Source organism: Gracilinanus agilis, chromosome 4 (genome assembly GCF_016433145.1).
Source record: "Gracilinanus agilis isolate LMUSP501 chromosome 4, AgileGrace, whole genome shotgun sequence".
Classification (NCBI taxonomy): Eukaryota; Metazoa; Chordata; class Mammalia; order Didelphimorphia; family Didelphidae; genus Gracilinanus; species Gracilinanus agilis.
The window spans coordinates 347,130,197-347,155,593 of NC_058133.1; the positions used below are offsets into that span (position 1 = coordinate 347,130,197).

At 33.8% G+C, this 25,397-nt stretch overlaps 1 protein-coding gene across 1 annotated transcript; it reads right to left on the bottom strand.

Annotated features, from left to right (window-relative positions):
• Positions 1–1,364: 1,364 nt before the first annotated feature.
• Positions 1,365–24,209, bottom strand: CCNC (cyclin C). The gene is made up of 12 exons (XM_044674234.1): positions 24,147–24,209; positions 20,649–20,755; positions 18,523–18,607; positions 18,222–18,291; positions 16,378–16,429; positions 14,151–14,206; positions 13,088–13,123; positions 12,337–12,428; positions 11,570–11,637; positions 7,502–7,581; positions 4,139–4,257; positions 1,365–2,648 (listed from the first exon to the last, which is right to left on the bottom strand). The coding sequence occupies exons 1-12, from the start codon at positions 24,176–24,178 to the stop codon at positions 2,594–2,596; spliced, it is 852 nt and encodes a 283-aa protein (XP_044530169.1). The 5' UTR covers positions 24,179–24,209; the 3' UTR covers positions 1,365–2,593.
• Between the last annotated feature and the right edge of the window lie 1,188 nt (positions 24,210–25,397).

Genomic DNA, 25,397 nt, shown 5'->3' on the forward strand with positions numbered 1-25,397 from the left:
TTGGTGATTACGGCTTTGTATTATACTGCTAGATCTCCCTACCATCCTTCCTTTTTCATTGATATTGGCATTTTATTCCTACTTAATAATTATCCTAGTTCTATAAACTCTGGTAGTTTGATTGGCATAGCATTGAATAAATTTGGCTCTGCCTATCCATGAGCAATTAACCTCCCCAATTATTTCAATATATTTTCATAACGCTTTGTAATTGTTTATATAGTTACTGCATCTGTCTCAGCAGTTAGCTAGATTTCTTACTTACAGATATTCATTTGTGTGGGCTTATTTTATATCCTGTAATTTTACTTTAGTTTTTTAGTTGACTAAGTAAACCATATCATCTGCAAAAAGTTATTTCCTGTTTATATTTATTCCCTCTGTTTTTCTTGTCTTATTACTATAGCTGACATTTCTATCATCATATTGAATAGTAATGGTGATAATGTACTTTTTGCTTACCCTTTCTTAATGGAAAGGCTTATCCTCATTATAGATAATGCTGGCTCCTTATTTTAGACAATACTCATCACTTTGAGGAAAGATCTGTTTGTTCCTATACTAACTTATTTTTTTGAACAGGTATAGGTATTTATCTTGTTTTTCCTGCATCTATTGATATGATCATATGACTTAGGTTTTTTTTTTTTGGTTAATATTGTCTATTATTATTTGTAGTTTATATAATATTGAATCAACTCTGCATTCTTGGTATAAATTTAGTCTGGTCATAGTTTAATCTTTGTGATGTTACTGTAGTCTTCTTGCAAATATTTTATCTAAAATCTTTGCATCAATATTCACTAGGAATATTGGTTTATCATTTTCTTCCTTCATTTCAAAAGGTTTAGGTATTGTGCGAACACTGGTTGTTTGGGGGAAAAAGGTGGAGCTCTCCAAGTATCTTGCTGGCTTCTCACCTAGCATCAAGTAAGGTGTGAACTCTCTAAATGGTTTGTGAGCCCCTCCAACTAGTTCAAGCTTATTAATTCAATCAAAAGGTAGACAAAAGAGAGCTAATCTTGTCTTTACAATCTAGTAGATACTAAGTAGGGGTACTCAAGTTATTGTCAAATTTTTAACTCAAACTAGGCAAAGAGAACAAAGGATTCTCTTTTCACAGTATCAGATCATGTTTGTGTAGCACAAGAAATTTGGTATGACACTTCATTTCCTATTTTTTCAAATAGTTCAGTAATGGAATTGTTCTTTAAATATTTGATAAGATTTGCTTGTAAATCCTTAAGGTAGAGTTATATAAGTTCTCTATTTCCTGTCTATTAATGTAAGACCACAATTTAATAAACCTATAAATAAAGCAAATGCACAAAGAATATGAAATTTAACACTTACAAAGCAGCTGAAGAACTTGCTTTTATTGTTGCAAATTTATACTAGGAAGTCAACATTTAATTTTATAATCCATTGAACATAAACTGTTTATAAAAGGTTAAAATCTTTAAGTTGTACATTAACGTCCTATGTACCACCCTCCTTCAAGTTTGAAGAAAATTATTACTGAGTTCCATGGTCAGCAGTCTCACTGACAACACTTTCTCTTAAGTCCTACACTTAGTTTAGAATTAATAATGGCCAGTATCAAACTGGCTTGAAACCTGATTGTGTTCCTGGCTCAGGAAAACCTGTTGTAAGCAATTTAAATCCTTAGTCAAAACAAAACAAAACAAAACAAAAAACAAAACAAAACAAACCTAAAAGTAGATGCCATTTCAGATAAAATGAATTAACTACCCACATAAAGATAAAATGAACTTTTATAAATCTTGTCCAGATTATGGTGGGGTATTCAACTATTGTTTTACTTTCAAAATACCTGATTAAAATCATTACTTGCAAATAATTTACATATAGATTTAAAAAGTTTTCCCAGCATTCGAAATGGTTAAGGAAATCACATAACATTAAAAACTGTCAAAGTACACTGTACATATTGCACCTTTCTGCAAAGCAGGGCAACTATTTCCCATGGCAAGATATCAAAACTACTGAACAAAGTATGTCTTTTATGTATAGGTACTTAATTTTCCCTGTGAAAATGTGAACAAAACTAGCAAAACCAGGATTTAATGGATTTCATTCTTTAAGAATTGTTTTTAATAATTTAAGAAGAAAATTCTCAGGTGTTGAATAGTTGGTGTTCTAAATACTAAAAAGATTCTTAAATTATGCACCTTGTTTCCTGGCTACTTTAAGCTTTCCCTCCCTTAATCCAAATTTAATAACTGTAATTTTAATCTAAATGCAAACAAGGATAGCCTATTGAAATAGCTATTCAATTTAAAGTAACTATTTATAGTTACCTATTCATACTTCAATTAACTTATACAAATGTTTGTAATCAAAAAGGTCTTAATTTGTTCTAGAGCCAAAGTGAATGAAAAATTTAAAAGAAAGCTATTTAAACTACTTTCCAAAAATAAAAACACTTCCCAAAATGCTTGACAGAAACAAGCTATTCAGTCTCATTTGTGTTCCACTGAAGACATTATTGAAACCGGTTCATTTCTTTAGCACAGCAAAAACACCAAAGGTTTTATTCCAAATACTCCATTCTGAAGGTCCTCGGAATGTTTTAAGACTGGCTGTAGCTAGAATTTTGACTGCCATTTGGACCCTGTTCTCCTTCACTGTTCAAAGTAGAGAGAAACAGATTAAAAAGTAAAACAGCTCAGTAAGTCCATTTATTGTTATTATATTTTTAAAGTTATTAATGTTATAATCCTACCTGGCAATTTTATGCATAATTATTTAAAATGACAGGCAGTCAATTTTTGGTCTCAAGAGTGTAGTCAAGAAATGAAAATTAATTTTTGGTCTCATTATGTTAGGTATCCATTAATTATACATATACCTGTCCTGGAGAAAGTTTTCTTTCAAGTTCATTTCTGCCTATCAAATCTTATTCTCGCAAACCAACATTACAAAAGACATGAGTTTCTACAGAGAAATATAATGGTCTAGAAACATAGTCAAATCACTTTTAATAATGAGATAAATTTTTTTTCTAAATAACAAGAAAAAAGACATACTGAAAACTCAAATATTTTTTGTAATTTCAAAAATAAAAACATTTCAAATATGAGAAATTATGGCAAAAGGTTTATTGCCTTACATTAATCACCAACATGATGCTTAAAAAGCTCTATTATTAGTGGAATAACAATTAATTTTTGTAATAACTGAACCGAAAGGTAGCTATTTGATGACTTTAGTTTTTTGGACAGCTCCTTATATGATTTAAGTCATCCTAAAATTTTTACCATTCATACTTGAGATCATTATCTGTAAGGACTTGCAAAGCTATCATGTAATATGACAAGATATCACTTAATTGCTTTTTGGTTAATTGATGTAGCAGATGTAGTTTTTTCATTTTTTTTGTTGCCCGACCTCACTTAGCTGCATTTTTTCCTTATTTAAAGTCTTTTTTTTCCCTGTGACTACATCAGTTATCTGTAATAATTTATGATTTACTCCAAACCTTTTGTAAGGAGTGATAAAGTTAGGCTCAATTTGAATGATTTAGGGGAAAAGCCAGAAATATTTCACATACGCTTAGCTAATTCACCTTCAAGATTCCATTTAATTGATCATTTTAATTTCACCACATTTATGATGCACTGTTATCAGAAATTTTGAACTGTAAGATCACAGTTAGGACTACTAGTATCATATCACATGAATCATAATACAAGATGGTATAAATCCAATATATTGTATAAGACTACTATAATACATGTAAACATAAGACTACTAACAAACTTTAAACCTAAGGTTTAGATTAATCAAATTAACTCCTGAATTTTAAGTTTCTGTTAAGTTCAAAAGTGCTATATTCTGGGTGGCCATATCTTGAAGGATATCAACAACATTATACTATAATGTCAATGGTTAAATTTACTTAAAGATAACTAGATTGTTAATGTATTTGTAGTTGCTAAATACAAATCAAGTGATTTTTAAAAAAGCAATTGTGTCTATAGTCACATGAATAGGAGAAAATTCCTTATTTAGTGAAAAATAACACAATTCAACGTCAATATAATCTAATATAATTATGATGTCATATGTAATAGATTATATAAAATGAAACCAGCAATTAAATCCTACAACATACCTGTTTGGAGGTGGTTTCGGTTTAGGCATCTTACTAAGGATAGTTGCCATCTCTTTTCTTTCATCAAAATTCTTCCACTGCTCATACAATTTTAAAATAACCCTGATTATTTCCAAAATCTAAAAAAAAAAAAAAAAATCCTAGACAGATTAATTCAGAAGCTGCAGCATATATTTCAAAACACGAGCACACAACATGAAACCTGTGTATTTGTCAAGACAGTAAAAAAAGATTCAATATGCTGTTGCATTTTTTTTTTAAAAGACCCTTACATTCTGTCTTAAGAGTTGATACTAAGTATTGGTTCAAAAACAGAAGAGCAGTAAAGGCTAGGCACCACAAAGCTAAGAAGTATGTGTGACCATATTTGAACCCAGGACCTCCTGTCTCTAGACCTAGCTCTCTATCCACTGAGCAATCTAGGTGCTCTGCAATATGCTTCTTATTGAGTCAAAAAGTTAGAATTAAGATCTATAAACCCTTATATACATTTAAAAGGTTTCTTTTAATCTCATTGCTGCCATGTTACTCCTTTCTCCCTTGAAGAATAAACATAGTCCCTCCTTATTGGTGGTTTCAATTTCCACAGTTTCAAATACCTAAGACCAACCTCAAATTCCAGGGGAAGGGAAACAGGTAAGAATGGGGTTTCCACTGGATCAGTTGAGAGCTGGCACACAGTTCAAGAACACATGGGAGCAAGGGACTGGCACCAATACCCAAAGGCATATAGGTGAAAGATAAGACATGCAGACTTGGTGGTGGTCTGCCCATGTGTCAGTTCCTTAGATTTCACTTGGGAGGGTTCTTTTTTATTTTTTTGGTGGGGGGTGGGACATTGCGGAGTTCCAAGTCAAGAGACAGAGCAGGAAAAGAGAATACATTATTATACAGTAAAATTAATATAGGTGTTAAAAGCTCAAGAAAAATTTCTATGTAGAGTTTATTACTTCTGTGGTTTCAGCTATCTTTGGTAGGTCTTGGAACACATTCCCTGCAGATATGGGGCCCTAAATATACAGCAGTATATTTATTATTAATAAAACTGTATTTGACAAATGTAAAGATTTAAATTTTGGGGATAAGAATTCACTTTTTGGTACAAAATGTGGGGAAAACTAGAAAGCAGTCTAGCAGAAACTAGGTATAGACCAATATCTTTCACCATTTATCAAGATAAGGTTAAAATGTATAAACAACCTAGACCAGTGATGGGCAAACTACGTGACATTATTCCTAATCTGACGAATACAATGAGTAGGATGCAATACAATGAAACTTCAAAAGAGTTGCCTTAGAAACAGACTAACAGATGAACATTTCTTTTCCTCTGGCCCCCTCTTTAAAGTTTGCCCATCGCTGACCTAGACATAAAAGGAGATATCTTAAGTAAATTAGAACAAAGCACATTATCTATCAGATTTATGGATAGGAGAATTTATGAATAAACAAAGAGAGAGGGAACATTGTGAGATATAAAAGATAAGTTTGATTATATTAAAAAGTTTTTGTACAAATAACACCAAAATAGTAAAATTAGAAGGAAAGCAGAAAATTTTAATGAGATTTTCTGAGATAAAGATCTCAAATGTATAGAGAACTTTGCCAAAATTATAAGACTATGAGCCATTCTCCAAGTGATAAGTGGTTGAGGCAGTTTTTGGAAGAAGAAATCAAATCTCTACATAGTCATATAAAAATGCTCTAAATAATTACTGATTTGAGAAATGCAAATTAAAGCAACTTTGAGAAACCATCTCACCCCTATCAGATTGGCTAAAATGATAGAAGGGGAAAATGATGAATGTTGGAAAAGTAGAAAAATTAGGACACTTATTCATTGTTGGTGGAACTGTGAACTAAGCCAAACATTTTGGAGAATAATCTGGAATTATCCCAAAGAGTTATAAAACCTTTGACCTGGCAATATCATTATTAAGCCTGTTTCACAAGGTGATCAGGGAAAAAAGAAAAGAACCTATATGTTCTAAGTAGCAACTTTCTTTGTTGTGGCAAAAAAACTTGAAATTGAGGGGATGCCCATTAGTTGGAAAATGGTTGAATAAGTTGTGGCATGATTGTGATGGAATATTACTACTATGCTGTAAGAAATGATAAACATGTTGATTTTATTTATTTATTAAACTCTTACCTTTCGTCTTAGAATCAATACTATGTACGGTTCCAAGGCAGAAGAGTGGTAAGGGGTTGGCAAATGGGGGTTAAGTGATTTGCCCAGAGTCACATAGCTAGGAAGTGTCTGAGGCCAGATTTGAACCTAGGGCCTCCCATCTCTAGGCCTGGTTTGCAATCTATTGAGCCACCCAACTGTCTCCAAGCAGGTTAATTTTAGAAAAACACGAAAAGACTTTCATAAAATAATGAAGAATGAAATGAACAGAACCAAGAGAACACTGTACACATTAACAACAATATTATTTGAAGATTAACTGGGAATGACCAAGCTATTCAGAGTAATATGAATATTCAAATCATCTACAAAGAATCTATTAAGGAAGATGTTATCCTGTTCCAGAGAAAGAACTGATGATATATGGAAGTATGTATTATATGGTTTTACATATTCCATATGTACATTTTACATATTTTATATATAACTATTTTTGTCAAATGTTGGTCTTCCCTAGTGTAGAGTTGGGAGGAAAGGAAGGAGGGATCCAGTTTTGAACTCAAAATGTAACCCACTCAAAATATACTACAGCATTTATTTCTTGTCCACCTCCATCTACCAAAGTACTTAATCTACCAGAAAAGGAGCCATACTTCCCCCCTGCCCCCACTGTAGTCCTTTAAGTTTCAAACCACTTAATAGAAAATAGAGAAATAATCAAAGTAGGGTCGGACTTCCATCTCTTAATTAGTCTTAAAGTTCATCAACCTGAAGCTTCATATTAGTTGTCATTCTTGCCTAAATGACTTTAATCCTAGACATAGTATCATAAATTCCTTTGGCTCTGCTGCCTATCTAAATTCCTAATAGAGTAGGGTTAAAAGGGAAATGGTTTGAATACAAAAACTATCTTGGAAGAATAACTCATTCAATACAAATGTAAAACAAACAAATATATGTATTTGTGCACACATGCACACACAAATGCACTATAGTTTCCAATCAGTAATACTGGTATTCCACCACAGTTAGCTTTAAGTCAAAAATGGCAAGTATCATACATATTACAGAGTCAACATTAATTTTTTATGTGTCAAATTCCTGTTTCTTAAGTTTTAAATTAATAATCATCTTATCTAAGAAGCTCCAAAAAGATTATAAAGCTTATGATGCTAATAAATAAAATATTTATTTAAAAAAGTTCAAACAGCTGAGGGAAAACTAAAGAATACCTTCTCCATATCAACAGAAAGCTCAGCAAACCACTGTCGAGCATCCTTCTGTTGTACAACACAGGCTACATGTAGGCAAGCTGGAAGAGAGGGGGAAATTTTTTTTTAAACTGCACAGAAAATTCATGCTGTTACAAATACAGATGAGGTTATTTTCACTGATATTTTCTAATAATATTTCTCAAGACAAATTTACACATATTCTATTTCCCCTTCTAAATGTATATATTAAGTATTCTACTTAATTTTAATATAGGAATCATTCCAAAAAAGATTATTAACCTAAGGAAGTAGCAAAGGCCAAAGTCTTATTTCTCACTATTTTGTGTGCTATCTATGGAATCCAAAAGGAAAAATGAAATGGAAGAATCACCTAATGATAATTAGCCATTCCAGTGTTCAAGTAGTACAAATGTTGCTAGAGTCATACTAGTCAACACATTAATAGTGCAACCTTTTTGGATATATAGAAAACAATAAAAAAAATCTATATTTATAAGAACCAAACAATGAACACTAAATATACATGGATAGTTTACTGTTGCAACAAATGAAAGTTAGCCCAATGCATTTAATGATAAGCATTGCAGGGGGTTGGTAACTTGGGAGATAAGAGGGCTCAAAGACAACATTCACTGACGTCATAATTTTGTCTAGGCTTGGTTATAGTTATGGCTAATAGTTTTGCTACTCTGATCCCATCCTAACGCCTTAAGGAAAAATTCTTGGTCTACTGGAGCCCAAATAATCGCTATAATAAAAGGAAGAGAATAAATATTTAAATAATGCCTATGATATGGTAAGTACTGTGCTAAAGTTTTTTTTTTTTTAAACTAAAACGAATATCTTGCAATTGATCCTCATAACAACCTTGGGAGGTAGGTGCTATTACTAATCCTATTCAAGATGAGGAAACTAAGGTAAACAGAGATTAAGTGACTTGCCCAGGGACACACAACTAGTAAGTGACTGAGGCTGAATTTGAACTTAGGTCTAGAGAGCCTCCACAATCCTGTATTACCAACTGACTGCAGAGGCAAAAATCAAGGAAAACAGAGAATGGCTCTTCATTTTTACTTAATGTACAGATGAATGGAGGAGCAGAAGAAGGACTAGAAAGCCTGAGAACAGGAAGACATTTCTTAGGTCAAATATAGAGTGGATAACTAAATGGAATAATTACATCTTGACCCAAATTTGGCTTTAGGAACTTCTCCTTTGAAGGTCATCAACTTGGATCAAAAGTTAAAGATTAAAAAAAAAAAGGCAATTGTTAGAGGGGAAATATACACAGTAATGCATTATTATTCCTGGAACTGTGAAATGGTTCAGCTATCTTGGAAAGCAAATTGGAATTATGCTTCATAAAGTTACTAAATTGTGTATATCCTTTGACCCAGTGATACCACTACTAACCTTATACTCTCCCAAAGAGATCAAAGATAAAAGAAGGACCAATGTATACAAAAATATTTGCAGCAGCTCTTTTTATTGTAGCAAGGAACTGAAAAATAAGGAGATGCTTATGGATTATGGAATGACTTAACTAAGTGGTGCTACAAGAATGTAGTGGAATTTTATTATATTCTAAGATAAAAAGGAGAAATAAAATCAGATTAAACTTGTATAAAATGCTAGAGCGAAGAGAGAAAAATCAGGAGATTTATTTAATTACAACATTGTAAAGAAAAACAACTTTAGAAAGATTCAAGAATTCTGATGAATGCAATGATTAATTAACTATGATTCTACTGGACTGATGAGGAAGCATCACTGCTTACCTTCTGAAGTTGATAAACTCAAGATGCAAAATGAAACATGTGAATTTGGATACAGCCAATGTAAGAATTTGTTTTGTTATAAGGGGATTGCTTTTCTCCCTCCCACCCCTTTTTGGGGAAGGTAAGATGGAACAAAGAGGGGAAGTAGTGATAGGGTTATTAAATGACAAAAAGGTAACTGAAACATTAAAAAAAATTTCACAGCAGACTGAGCAAAGATGAACTAGGAGGAAGCAAGATAGCCCTGCTACCTCTACAATCATCACTTCCATCAATAATCTAAGAATATCAAACTGAGTATTTATTAAAAATAAAGGAGAAATTCCAGCCTAAGATCACAAATTCAGCCCTAGGATCTCCCATTAGACTAGCAACATGGAGTTGACCAGAGAAGGTTAATAGGATAACATAAAGATAAAGAACTATTATAATACCAGGGGTACCCAAGACCCAAATCAGAAGAGAAGAATAACTTCAAACACCTACGAGTAAAGTCTCAAAGAAAAATATAGGTTGGTCACAAGATCAATCTTAACTCTTAGAAGGAATGATGAAAGAATTTTAACGATTACATGAGATAATAAGAAAAAGTCAAAAGATTTCAGAAAATAGAAATGTCAAAAATAATTGACCTACAAAATGGATCAAGGAGAGAGAATTTAAGAATAACAGGATTCCCTGAAAGTCATAACCAAAAAAGAGCCTAGATATATTTTAAGAAATCATGTAAAAAAAACCTGCCCAGATCTCTTAGAACCAGAGGGCAAATTACAAACAGAAACTACTGATCAACTCTGAAACAATCCTCCAAATGAAAACTCCCAATAATGTCATAGCCCAAAACCAAAGATCTTAGGTCTAAAAAAATTTATGTAGACAGAAAAGAGTTGACATGATTAAGAAGTTTTCCCTATAAAACAACTGGGAAAAAATCTTTATAACAAAAAACTCTGACAGAGGTCTAATTACTCAAAATATACAAGGAACTAAATCAATTGTATAAAAAAAATCAAGCCATTCCCCAATTGATAAATGGGCAAGGGACATGAATAGGCAATTTTCAGATAAAGAAATCAAAATGATCAATAAACAAATTACAAAGTGTTCTAAATCTCTAATAATTAGAGAAATGCAAATCAAAACAACTCTGAGGTACCACCTCACACCTAGCAGATTGGCTAATACTTATTGATTCTAAGACAGAAAGTAAGGGTTTTTAAAAAATGGAAATAGAAGGAGAGTAATGAATGTTGGAGGGGATGTGGCAAAATTGGGACATTAATGCATTGCTGGTAGAGTTGTGAACTGATCCAACCATTCTGGATGGCAATTTGGAATTATGCCCAAAGAGCTCTAAAAGAATGCCTACCCTTTGATCCAGCCATACAATTGCTGGATTTGTACCCCAAAGAGATCATAGATAAAAAGACTTGTACAAAAATATTTATAGCCATAATTTTTGTGGTGGCAAAAAACTGGAAAACAAGGGTATGCCCTTCAATTGGGGAATGGCTGAACAAATTGTGGTATATGCTGGTGATGGAATACTATTGTGCTCAAAGGAATAATAAACTGGAGGAATTCCATGTGAACTGGAAAGACCTCCAGGAATTGATACAGAGCGAAAGGAGCATGGCCAGAAGAATATAGTATACAGAGACTGATACACTGTGGTAAAATCGAATGTAATGGACTTCTGTACCGGCAGCAATGCAATGACCCAGGACAATTCTGAGGGATTTATTGAAAAGAATGCTACCCACATTTAGAGGAAGAACTACAGAAGTGGAAACACAGAAGAAAAACTGCTTGAACACATGGGTTGAGGTGGACATGATTGGGGATGTAGACACTAAACAAACAACCACACCAATGCAACTATCAATAATATGGAAATAAGTCTTTATTGATGACACATGTTAAAACACCAGTGGAAATGTGTGTTGGATATGGGGGGGTTAAGAAGGGGTGAAGGGGAAAGTAAAAACATGAATCATGTAACCATGGAAATTTTTTCTAAAAAAAAAAAATAAATAAAAATAAAAAAATATCCCTATAGAGAAATGAAAAGCACAATATTACAGAAGATGAAAAAATTGAGTATAAACTCTGAAATGCAAACATGGGAATAAAGAGAAACATTAAAAGGTAAATGTGAATGAATAATAAGGAATCAAACAAGGATGAATGATTTATATTCTAATACACGAAATTTGTCATGTAATATAAATGGATTCACCACAATATAAACCAGTAAATTTATATTTGCTGTTCTATTCTTACATACCTAAAGCTATCATGAAAGGAGGATACAGCAGGCAAAGATCTGTTCTGTAGGTATCATTGACTATCCTCCTATATAAACATAAATTATGGTTATTACTGAAAAGAGAAACACAATATATAGTTTGTACATTTCCTTTCAGGGAAGACTTTATAGTCATCTTCCTAAACACAACTACACATCTTGTCTAAATTAAGCTTCAGAAATAAAAGGTGGGCATTGCAGCTATAGAGTTAAATAAATAAATCTCATTTCAATGGCACTTTTAATGACTAAATTTAAGTCCAGGTAAAAGGGTTCTTTTAAAACTTGAAAAATATATGTATGTATATATGTATTTTCCAACATTCAAAACACTGAGTAGGAAGCCAAATAGGGATATTTATAAATAATTGCAAAGTGTACTTGAATTGGTTTTGGAAATAACTAAAAATATCCTGACTACCTCAGGCAATTTTATTTTTATAGCATTAAAAAGGTGGTCTACATTTAATATGGACAATAAATATATATTAACATCAGAGATAATTAAAATTCTCTTTTTAACATGTACCATTTAAATACTAGTGATGTTCAACTCACTAGTTACATAATATGTTGTAATTAAAAAGGTGATTAGGAATTTTACCCATATAAGAGCATTTTGGGACATGCTAGCTTTGTTAAAACAAACAAACAAACAAAAAACTACAACACAAAATCTTCACAAAGGTAGTCAACTTTCCTATCTAATCATATGTTATACTATCGATAACTTCTGTTCTAATTACCATGCAAGGGGAAGCAACATGTCTTCTTGGCCCATGTCCTGCACATACTGGAGCAAAGGTCTATAAGGATGATACACTATCAAGCAACAATCCTAGAAACAGTTTGAAAAATATGTGTATGTATAGTCAGACTTATAACACAGAAACAAACTAAAACCCACTTGAATCCTAAATTTAAAAAAGTGAATTTGGGATTCTCTAAGTCATGTTTGCTTCCCTTTTAATCTCATAAATGTCAGCCCTAAGTTCTACTTTAATAGTGAAGGTAGTACTCTCTCTGGAATATACCTTGGTAAATCGGTTGGCAGCCAGTCAGCATCCATTCCCTTAGAGACTCAAAGTGTCACATCTGCAACACACTAAAACCTCTTATTAGCCTATTAATCCATAATTCCCAACTGTAGGATCAAAATTCTGCCAAAACATTATTTATCTTTAAATGACACCACATACACACTTAAAATAGTGCAAATAATTTCAGTGGTTTAATATCTTCACTGGTTTGCTTTTCATTCTTTTATTGTCAATGAAAATAGTACAGAAAAATATAGCATTTTAGTCTCCAGAGATGTTGTGGATTGTGGTGCTACCAGGCTACTGATAACTACCTTTGCTACCATACATCATTTGGGAGCTTTATAAAAAGCCACCTACATGTGCCCCTTTCTTAAAATTCAGGTTCCCTATTCCTTTGATTTTGAAACTTAACTTTAATTCTTTTGTTACTGAGGAAAAAAAGACAAACACTTACCATTAGTTCTAAAAGGTAGAATTCACATTCTAATATCTGTTTAAAAAAATAGGATTTTATCAAATTTTCACAAGATCATAAATTAGATATAATATGTCTACTTCATCTTTAGCATCAGCATATGGACATATTAATAAATTTTATTACATGATACTGAAAGAAAAGTGAGAAGAAATAAAATATTACTGTTCAAGTGACCCTTCTGATTATGTTTAGAAAAGTATTTCAGTCTTTATGAAATGTCTTCTTAAATGTTTGTACTATAAGCAATTTTTTTCTATTTTAAAAATACATTCTCTGCAGGATTTCAGATATTCCCAATAACATCTGTGCCCAAAGTATCCTGAAATGCTACAGTCCTTTTTAAGTTAACTCATTATTATGAATAAACTAACAATAAACAATGTTTCAAATGGCACATTATAAGATTATAAAAGGAAATACTAAAAATAAGTGAAAAGGAATCAGGTAAATGTAACCCCCAAAGATCCCCAATTTCATCAGTCTGGGTATTTCCTCCACTGATGAAAATCATACTCCTTTACACATCCAGAGAAGACAATCTTCATGAGTTGCTGTAATCAAAAGGAGTCATCACCTGATGGTTAGGGTACTAATTGTCAGGTGATAGGTAGGCTTTGTTTCAGTAACTGGACACCTTTCATTGGTAGGTGTGAATTCCACACAAGCTTATATTCTAATAGCATAACTTTAGAGAATTTATGGTCAGATTATCATATGCCATGAAGGGGCATATGGCAGGTGAAATTTACAGAGAATTGATGAAACTTGCTCAAGGTCTAAATGGATGACTAGAAAGACAAATTCACAGTAATCCATTGTCTAAAGCCAATAAATATGGGGAAAAAATTATAATAGTATTCACAAGGCTAACTGTAGCATGAAATTTTTTCATATGGTAGAAACTCTCCAACTTACACTCACACTTCTATAGTCTTAACTTCTATAGTTTTATATAACTTAGAACTATTCTGTGAGAACAATTAAATTATCCTAACACAAGTGGCTCTAATATGTGGCATTATTTATATGGTATACTTACATGGTTCATCCTATAAGGGAATTCCTTTGGAAAGGCATATGAAAATCTAGTTTTTACTGCAGAAAACAAACAAACATCAACTTAAGCTGGGATAATATTGAATAAAAACTGAACTAAAAGTTCTTTAAGACACTAGACTATGGAGAGAGGCATTTCATAGCAAAAACTGCTAAATGGTCCAGGCTACCTGTGCCTGGGAGAGGAATTAAGAACTCAATTTCTGTATCGTTCAAATTCATAAATAAATTAGACTTTGTGAAATCCAAACATTTAATTAAGGCTCAAAATTATCATTTCCTTCAAATTTATGATACTTCCTTTTGGGATCACAGTAACAACTTTTAGAGAGCTTTCCTATGTAACATTCTGCTTGAATTTCATGTTTAAATTAAAAATGTTTCATAGAAGTATTGTAGGGAATTTAGACAAATTGTTTAAACTCTCTGGGTCACAGTTCTTTCATCTGTGAAATAGGGAGTCAAACTTGATGACCTTTGAGGTCTAAAATTCTAAAACTTGAATTTTTAGTGACATATCAGAAAGAATGAAAATATTCTAAATTTTTATATTTTTAATGAACAACTAAAACAAGCCTACTAATCAGCAATCATTACTGAATATTTCTTATTTAGGCAAAATTACCCAATATTAGAGGTCTAGGATTATTTTGGTACAAGAAGAGAGACTAGGAAATGTACACTTCATACTTTATTTTTCCATTAGAATATAATAGTTGATATGATATTCTAAACAATTATGTAATATTAATTATTAAAATAAAAGTAATATTTCAAAAAAAACTCAATCTTTTTCAATAATAGTACTAAAAATTTTATAAACTTTTAGTTTTTGTATTAGTATTAGAAATATAAAAATTACTGATTTCATAGCCAAAGAACTCTACATTATTGTTTCTAAATAGGACTTTTTCAGTTGATCATGCTTTGGTAATATATGAAAAAGAAGTTGAAGAGCCAAGCAAATGTCTTACTCTCAAATACTGCAGCTAAACTAAGTAGCTAATCACCTTCCTAATGATAAAATAAAAATCAGCCTTATAATTTCCATCCATCCACTGGTCCTAGTTCTGCCCTTCAAAGGAACAGGCAGAACAAATCTAAGCTTTCTTGTACAAGATCAGATGATAATTATAATAGTAGCTACCTTTTCATAGTGCTTACTATGTGCCAGACACTGTGCTAAGTGTTTTATAAATATCTCACCTGATCTTCACAGCAACCCTGAAAATTAGGTGCTATATAAGCTTCTTCTAAGTTTTCCCTAGGCTAAACACTACTAGTTTCTTGAAATGGTTTTCCTATTATTTAGTTATTAGTCTCATCATCATCCTGGCTGCTTTACTGAAGACAAATTCCATGTAACTGTTCTTTTTAAAGTGTCCAGGACATAGCAACAGACATAGTTTGGTCAAGACAGAGGAAAGAGGGCTATTACTTCCATCCTGATTATTACTATTATCTTTCTTAATGTCACATTCATGTTACATTTTTTTTGGAAGTTGCAACGAATGAAACTTCTTAAATAGATTTTAAGGTAAAGAAATGATTCTAAAATATGGAGATCAGTTAAGTCTAGCTAGTGGGTCTTCAAAAAAAAATTCTTTCTGTTTCTTCTTGTAGCAAACAAAGCAGGCAAGAAACAGCCTGACCTCTGACCAAGGGGTCAGAGGCTAAATAATTAATAAATTTCTATTATCTTCAATTGATTAGTAATTCTTTTATTGCCCAATAAGGAACATTGGGTACACTGCAACATATGGAAAGAGAATCACTTGTTCTCTAATTTAAAAAATGACACTATGGTACCTAAAGAAAAATATAAGATAGCTAAGTCATTAGAAAGTAATATAATGCAATGCAGTTAAATAAGATTTATGAACACCACTTTCTCTTAAATTAAGTGCAGTTTTTTAAAATTGATTTTTATTGGACCTAAAATTACGACTCCCTATTTATCCTAATTCTAGCCAAAGTATTGTTACTGGGGTAATACTGAAGATGGGTGAAAAAAAAAACACAACCCTAAATATTTTTCATTTAGTAATGGCTAAAACCAAAAAAGCTTCTTTGTAAAAGAAGGAGTCCTACGGTAACTCATTAACATTTTCAAACTTTAATGTGTGAGAATGCCCTATAAATGAAGAATGATTAGATCTTCTAAATCTTTCCTGAGAAGTAACTTTTTGGGAGATTTATTTTGTACTTACATACAGAAGTAGCAGCAGAAATCAATCTTGTATTTGAAACTACTCCAAATTCCTTAAGAAAAAAAAAAAAAAAAGAGTTGAGTAAAGCATGTTCCTTACTGTCAAACTGATCAACACAAGGTCTGAATCAGACCGTTTTTCCATTTTCCCACCAGATTTAGATATACTACTATTATTTCTTTTTTATCTATTTTGAGCTTTTGAAGTGGACCTTCACATGGGATTCATTATCTGTACTTAAAGTGAGTTAATATAATATAAACTAAAAAACAAAATAAACCAAAAAACAGTCCACCAAAAGCCCTACTATGTTTAATGTTGGCTGAAGACACCAATTAGGATGAAAACCATGGTCTTTATATAAGTGCAATGGTGTTTTAGCTATGGCAAGGCCAACCTGCCTCAATTCCTGTGAAAACCCAATTTTAATTTTTCTTGGCTGAAATAAATAATAAATATACCTCTTATCCAGTTTCAAATGGATCAAGTCACTTAATATTATTTAATGATAATACTTGGAAGACTTTAAAAGAGGATAGTATTTTATATATTTGATCTCAAATGACTTTATAAACAATTATTATGCCCTCTGAATATATGAAACATATAGAAGTGCCTTCATGAAATAACCCAGGTTCTATTTCCAAAGCTGCTATAGGGTAGATTTTGGTTCCTATTTCTTTTTTCTGCAGTCTGTCTTCTATTTTAAAGTGCCATGTTCTTTAAATGATTTACAACTAAAACTAAATATGTAATCCCAATTCAACAAGAGCCTATTTCATCAATCTATACTATGCATGTCATCACACACTTTTCTCAAATGAACACTGTGAAGCTCTAGTCTTCATTATAGTGACCATACTGTAAACACCTTAGATAATTTACTGAATACAATGCCTTGTACAGTATGGTCTCCTTATTCCCAGTTTTAGTAACTTGTGGCCAACCACAGTTCAGAGTTCAGAACACAGTTCACAGTTCAGAGGTCCACCTGGCAGCTTTAGGTGGTAATTCCAGATTTCAGTTCTTCTCCTTTCACTTAAAAAAACATTTTTTTTAAAGGGGGTGATGGGTGGGAAGCAGAGCACTTAGCCAATGAGCAGGAGAAAGGGAGTATGTACATGTATATGTATATTCAACAGGTGTACACTTATATCCAGAGTTTCAGCTGGGATATTTTCAACACAGTAGATCTTGATATGTATCCCAAGGATACAAGGCCCTACTGTATACTCAACTACAAAAGAACAGTACGAGATAAAAAGAATTGATCATTCTAATTCATAGAAGATTGTACTTATACAACTATCACAAATTGGATATAGTAATTCTGGGTTTCAATGTATTATTTTATGGAGGAGTAGAAAAAGGACAATTTATTCTTTCAGTTATACCTGTAGTAAATAGTATGAACATGTCTATAAAGAAAGACTTTTATAAAAATTAAATCTAAAAGACTATGTATTTTTAGCTGAATCATAAAAATAAATGAATGAAAATGTCTATTTAAACAGGTCTTAACAAAAGATGTTTAATAAATATGAATCAAAATCCTCAAGTTATACTTTGAGATGATACAGAGGTTTGAAAAAAAATCCATCATGGTTTTTCACACTATGTTAGAAGTGAAGTTCCATGTAAGTGAGTTCTGAAGACTTAGAAAATAATGTCTTTTCTTTCTCACTGAATAACTATGTCAAGGCTATAGAAAAAGTAAAAAAAGACGAGATATATTTCACATAGCTTCACTCTAAATTGGAATACCTAACCCAGAAGGTATAAAATTCAAAATATTTTGTTATATTTCAAATAACTTAATAACATAAATTTAAAATTCTTCGTACCTCTACTTTGGATGCCAAAAATACGCATGTAGGAGCCATTAATACAGGATCTATACTTTTCAGGGAATACCTAAAATGCCAATTAGAGATACATCATTCACAGAGAAGTACAAATATTATAAAACTAACCAAGGACTCTATTCTAGGAAAAAAAAATCAAGGGACTTATTTCAGAAATGTAAAATAATTTTATACTACAGTTCAACAGCATTAGGTATTAGAATCTAAAGGTGATTTTAAAAAATCCTTATTAATCTGTATAAAAATGTTCAATCATGGTAATAAAAATAAATAATCCTACCTGGCATAGAACCTTTTGAAATAGACTGTAGCAGTTGCAATAACTTGCTGTCTTAATTTAAGATGCTCACCTAATGCTTGAATAACTATAAGAATAAATAAAAAAAATTATAACAGAGTAATGACAGTACATTAAAGAATGACTCAGAAAAGTTAAGTCATAGCTACAATCATCTTCAATACAAAAGGATTGTTTATGCTTCCTGGAGAGCTGTTTTTACCAGAATAATAGAGATCACACCAGTACATAAGAGATCTATATTAAGCTAACAAGTTATATAAACTAGGCAAAAAAGATTATTCTCAAAGTTCTTTGATTTGCTTATCTTTACAATGAAAACAACTGCAGAGGCTTGAGAGGAATTTAATGTTTTTAAACCGCATTTATAGTTCTGAATGTAATTAATAACAATAACAATTATATTCAACATCAGTGTTTATCAGGTATTTCCTACAACTGTGAGGGAAAAGTATAAATATTGTTATCTTCATTTTACAGAAAGCAAAGTGAATTTTCAAGTGGGTTTAGTGATTTGTCCAAGTCATATACCTATATGTTGGAATCTGAATTTGAACCCAGGTCTCCTGACTTCACTGCACTTCTACATTACATGAAAAACATTAGAAACCACTGGGAAGAAAATGTTTTAAGTAAATGAAAATAATAATGTGATGATCTGTTTTAAAAACATTCACAGAGATATGATGTTCCAGAAATTTTATGTATTTTCTCTATGAAGAGGAGACCAAAGGAAACATTCAGTTGTTCCATCACAAAATTATTTTTCAGCTGGTCAACAAAATACTGTGGGAGTAATCCTTAAAGTAATACATATATTTGTGTATACATACACATACACAAACATGTATATATACACATACATGTGTAATATGTGTATGTGTGTGTTTACACATGCATTAGTTAAGGAAGAGAATAAAGAAAAAGTAAGCAAATAAAAAAAGGCCAATGACATATTTTTGGAAGATGTCTAACACATCTGAGATATGCTGCTGTTCTAAGAAAAGGAAGCATGCTAGCAGGGCAAGAAAAACCACTGATTGACCTGCCTTATCTGGGTCCCCAAATTAACTCATAATGCCTAGGTCCAGCCAAAACAGTGTTTTACATTCATTCAGTAGTATTACCTATGGACATGAGAGGTACTGATGGATATAAAGCCCCACAACTGTTCTGCAGGACATCTCAGAGATAAAAAGTAGGTAGGCAAAGAAGAAGCAGTCAGGCAGTTCTTTTAAGTAGGCCAGAATCTTTTCTGATATTTTTAGGTGAGGTTAACTCACTTTTGCCCACATATGTAGTAGCTTTCCTCATCCCTTGCCTTTTTTTTTTTTTTTTAAAGAAAAAAAAAAAAAAAAAAAAGATTAGAGGTAATTTGCATTTAGAATTGGTACCCTTGGAATAGCAAATCCAGAGTTCAAATCTGGCGCTAGACTTACAAATCCTTCCTTATGCCAGTCAGTAGAAAAGTGGAGAACAAACACTGAGATTATCTAGATTATCTATTCCAAAGGTTACTAGTTGTTTCTTTTCTTGTAATCAGTGAAGGATGAGAAGGCAGATGCTTAGATTGGATCACTACAACCAAAGGTGTTTACTGTAGTACATCAAAGACCTATATTTCAGGTTGTAGAGATAAAATTAAAGTTCCTCTTCTAATACAGTATGTGAAATACCATAGCTAAGGAAAAATCTTTTGATATTATATGGCAGTGCTTTTCAAAAGTTTTCAAGTGAACCTAAGAGGCCTTTAGCATAATCTACACAGGCATAACATAACATAGTCTTTTTGGGAAAATTTTCATATAGGAATAACTCTATTTTGCTGTCTACATTTAGGAGTCTAGGTATACAATAAGCTTGACAGACAACATTCCTCTGACAAACACCTACAGGGACAAACCATTAAAAATTTTAAGATAATCATTTAAGTATTGGTTACAAAACAAAACATCTCAATTTGGAAAACACCAAACTATGAAAATACTGTAAACATGTTATAAATATATAAATAAAAACTTTAAATATAGCCTGATGTGGTTATGTAAAAACATATTAATTCCAATATGATTAACTTTATTTAGACAAAACAGAAAATCATTTTTTACCATTTGTAAAAAATATCTGCAGTTTCCAATACTCTTCTTCTGAGAGAAACTTTAAGTCTTTTTGGCGTTCCTTCAACAGATCTTGTTTATCCAAAATCCATTGTAAACTAAAAAACAAGACATTAAAATGTACTATTGAACATCTACCATGATAGTCAACGAATAACAATCTGAAGTTAAACAGGCTGCCAATACTTTCTGAAGCACACTTTGTGTGCAAGAAGCATATTTTTAAGGAAATATTTTTCTTAAATATTTTAAAACTTGGACATTTAAAAACATTCTTATCTATATAGGATATGTCATCTATTCTTCCTTATTTTTTATCATTTTTCTCAACTACTTATGTTTATGGTATGATTAAGTCCTGTTCTCCACTCTCCATACACATCCTCCTTTAAAGGTCCTCATCATACCTGATAAAAAAAGTTTTTTAGCGTTTATCATAGTGGCATAGATTTAGAGTTGAAAGGGACCTTAGAAGTTACCATATTCAATCTTCTCAATTATTATAAATGAGGAAAATGAGATCATCCTTGGTATTAAGTGAATTACAGAAGGTCACACAGATAACTAAAAGTAGAACTCTAGGCCTCTGACTCCAAATTTACCATACTGTCTTTCAATCAAAAAGCTCATTCTCCAGGAGGGATATGGTAGATGGTGCAGTGGATAGAGTATCTACCCTAGAGTCAAGAGGACCTGATTTCAAATCCAGCCTTAGACACTTACTAACTTTGTGATCCTGGGTAAGTCACTTGACCCTGTTTGTCTCAATTTATTCCTCTAGAAAAGTCTGAAAGAACCACAAAAAGTCAGATACCACTGAACAAGGACAACTAAAGTAGTATGTATAAATGAAACTGACGTCTTAACAATTGTAGCTTAATATTTAATAGACCTTTAAAACATTTAAGAATAATTTATAATATTGCACTGTTTAATTTATTTTTATTATAAAGGTCTGAAATATGACTCATAGGAATATAAACATCTAAACTATTTTTTAAATTAACTTGTCAAATACAGTACGGATATTTTTTTGAATAGCTATTTTGCAAGCTCTACATCTGAGATAAGTAGTCACTTTTCATTTAAAAAATCTACAATTTATCCCTTCATGTCTTTTGTTCAGTCATTTTTGACTTTTTGTGTGACCTCATTAGGGATTTTCTTGGTAAACATACTATAGTGGATTGTTATTTCCCTTTCCAGTTCATTTTACAGAGGAAGAAGCCAAGGCAAACAGGATTAAGCGACTTGTTGAGGGTCACACCAAACTTTATCCACTATTTTAACTAGCTGCTCCAACACCAACTTTGCAAGCTCTTCATCTGAGACAGACACCATTAAAAAATCTGCAACCTATTCCTTCACATCTTTCATATACTATTTATTAACATTTGCAAGAGGATGACTTTTATCTGTTACTTCTTTGACAACTGATATTGCTTTATTGTGTATAGTAAAAACTAGCTCTTCAAAGTTTAAGAAAAACAAACAAAAAAAACAGTTTATCTAGAAGATCTTATTTCTCCACTACTACACCTTGAATATGTCTATTCAATTCTTAGAAAAGTATTTCAGTGGATAAAAAATGAAGCAATTTAAAAGTTATTTAACCAGATGTGGAGTCTGTAGCACATTCGGTATACAGAATGATTTAAATATGGAAAGTTAAAACTTTTTTTTGCAAACAAAGTTTCCCAAAACATAATGGGGGTGGGTGGGGGGTGAGGGGTGCAGCTGGGTAGCTCAGTGTATTGAGAGCCAGGCCTAGAGTCGGGAGGTCCTAGGTTCAAATTTGGCCTCAGACACTTCCCAGCTGTGTGACCCTGGGCAAGTCACTTAACCCCCATTGCCTAGCCCTTACCACCCTTCTGCCTCGGAGCCAATACACAGTATTGACTCCAAAGACAGAAGGTAAGGGTTTAAAACAAACAAAAAAACCACCCATAATGCAGGGGTCAAACTAGAGGAAAGAGCTTTGAGTGATGTTCTCTATGATCAAAGTTAGTGATCATTAGTACATCAATTCTAACATTAAAAACTAGTGAGATATAGTCATATTTCTGGAAATTTGGATTATTTTTGCTGGTATCAAAGTTTAGTTTTTAAACTTACATAAAAGGAAAAATGGCTTCTCCCATTCCCTTTCTTTAGTTCATCATTACCTACTTGATTATTTAAACACATATGTCTGTCCAAGGAAAAATTGGAGCTTCAAAATTTATTATATTTTCTTAATCACTGGCAAAAACTTGCTGAAAAAAGTCAGAAGCAACAAAACACAGTAAGGAATGTATCTACATATAGATTTGTCTGTATGTATGTGAAAAGTTTTCTCTGTGTGTTTATGCGTATAGGCTGGTCTACCTACTATGATTACAGAGATTCTTGAGAAAAGGAGTTTTACAGAAAAGCTGTTTTTAATTCTTCCTTGGTCACATATTAGATGTGTAATCATAGGCAAGTTAAAGTCTTACACCATGGTAATAATAATAAGACTTGCCATGGGGAGGGCCAAGGTGTGATAAGTCAACAGGAAATAATTATGTAGGGAACTCCTGGTGTGGAAACTCCCTCCAAAGATACAGTTTAAGAAATTACCAGTAATTTCTAAGTTTTGAGAATTGCATGGGGTCACTGAGAAGCTATTTCCTACACCACTCGACTGGGCAACTGCAGGACATGAACTCAGTCTCCTATCCTCTGACCAATTAGCCTCTCAATACCTGACCATTAAAAGAAGCAGTCTCTTCCTCATGGGATGGCTGTGGGATACAGGAGATAATATATGTAAATCCCTTTGTAAACTCAAAGGACTATTCAAACGCGAACTCCCCAGCATCTAGGGAGACAAAAGACCTCAGCACAAAAGTGCAGTTTGAAGTAGGTGTCGAAGGAAGCAGTAGTCTCAGGATTAGGAGTTTTCAGGGAGGAACTACAGAGCGAGCACGGACAAGTCTCCATGAGACCACTTAATCTTCCTCGGAATGGCAGATGTTAGATAAAAGGCCACGACTCCAATCCTAAGGAGGAATCCCTCGGCAAGCTGGGGAAGAGACACCCCCCACCCCATCGTCTGGCCCTTTCTGCATTAGAGTATCCCTATTCTCCTCCTCCCACTAACAAGATTTCTCCGTCCCGTTCCCCACCCAGGGCCCTGCTACTCTTCAGACACCCCTCTCCACCACCACTCCCCTCACCTCTCCGGAGCCCTCCCCCCCCAACCATTCTCCAGGGTTTGGGTGCAGCCACCTCCGCCCATCTTCTACCGGGGCGAGGGCTAAGTGAGAAGGTACAGGAGGAAGGAAAGCCCCCGCGCCGTCCCCTGGGTCTCTTTCCCCAGCCGACACCCCCGCCTTCCCCTCCCCCCCCGCCTCCAATCTCTGCCCCGAGGGACGCGGACGAGGCTAGGGGTCCGTGGGACTGGGGGAGTAGCAGGCCCGTCCCTGCCGCAGAGCAGAGCTCCTTCGAGAAAGTGGGACCACTTACTAGTGGGAGCTCTGCCAGAAGTTCCCGGCCATAGAGAGCGGCTTCTCGGAGGTGAAGAGCACCAGGCGACCGAGAGACCATAGACCCCGCCAGCGCCCGGCCAGCCGGCCCCGCTCCGCTCGGCTCCGCGGCGGCGGCGGCGGGAGCGAAAGGAAGGGGAGAGCACCCGTCCTCCTCGGGGCCGCCCGGCAACACACCGCTGCACAAAGCCGTTCCCACAGACACAAGTTCCGGGCCGGATAGGCTACACTGCAGCGAGAGTCCAAGAGGGAGAAGGCGAGGGGGGCGGGGCCGGCGGAGGAGGTGCCAGAGCTCTCGTGGGCTGAACCGTGAGGGCAGGTCTCGCGGGAAGCTTGCAGGCGACCGCTGAGCAGAAGCCACCTAAGAAGCAGGCACTGCGCAGGCGTCCTCAACACTGGGTCTTTTCCTTGCCCCACCCCGCCCACGCGCTCCCTCAGGCGCGTGCGCTTGCTCGCTGCTCGCCTCCTTTACTGTGCTGGAGGAGCGGTTACCGAAGGCTTGGAGGAACGAAGCGAAGGAGGTTTGGGGTCCCCTGGACATGTTACTTCAAATTTTCCGGGGCTGAGACTTTTCTCCATCTCCACGCAATCAATTCACAAGTTAGTGGATTTAAACCTGGAAGGGACTTCAGAGGTCATGTGGTCCAACTTTCCCATCCTTCCCTCCCCATCTATAAGATGTGGAAACTGACACCCAGCAAGGATAAGGAACATGACCAAGGTCATTTAACTATTCAGTAGAAGAGAGAGGATTTGAACTTAGATCCTCTAATTCCAAATCCAGCAATAAGTTTTAATACACCTTCACTAATTCCCTCAGTTCGTTGATTTAATTCAAAAAGGATTCATTGGGTCAGGCAGTTTACAAAGTGCTGAGTCCCTCCATAAGAGTGCTTATTTCTCCTGGGGAGGTAAGGGAGTCCAGTCAGTCATCAAGCATTTATTGAGTTCTTACTCAGTGAGAAAGGCAAACAACTAGGTCTCTGCTCTCAAGGAGCTCAAATTCTCATGGAGGAACCAACCCAAAAACAAGTATCTCTTCTCACATTGCCACTTTCATCATCTCTGTTTTGATATATTGAAGGTCCACATCAAAAATTCAATGGGAAGTTTTGCAGAAAACGTAGATGACAGAAAAAGCTTAAAAACTTGAATGCATAAAATATGTGTATAGTATTATACAACATCAACATACTTTATCCTTTAATACCACAAAGATACACAATTTTTT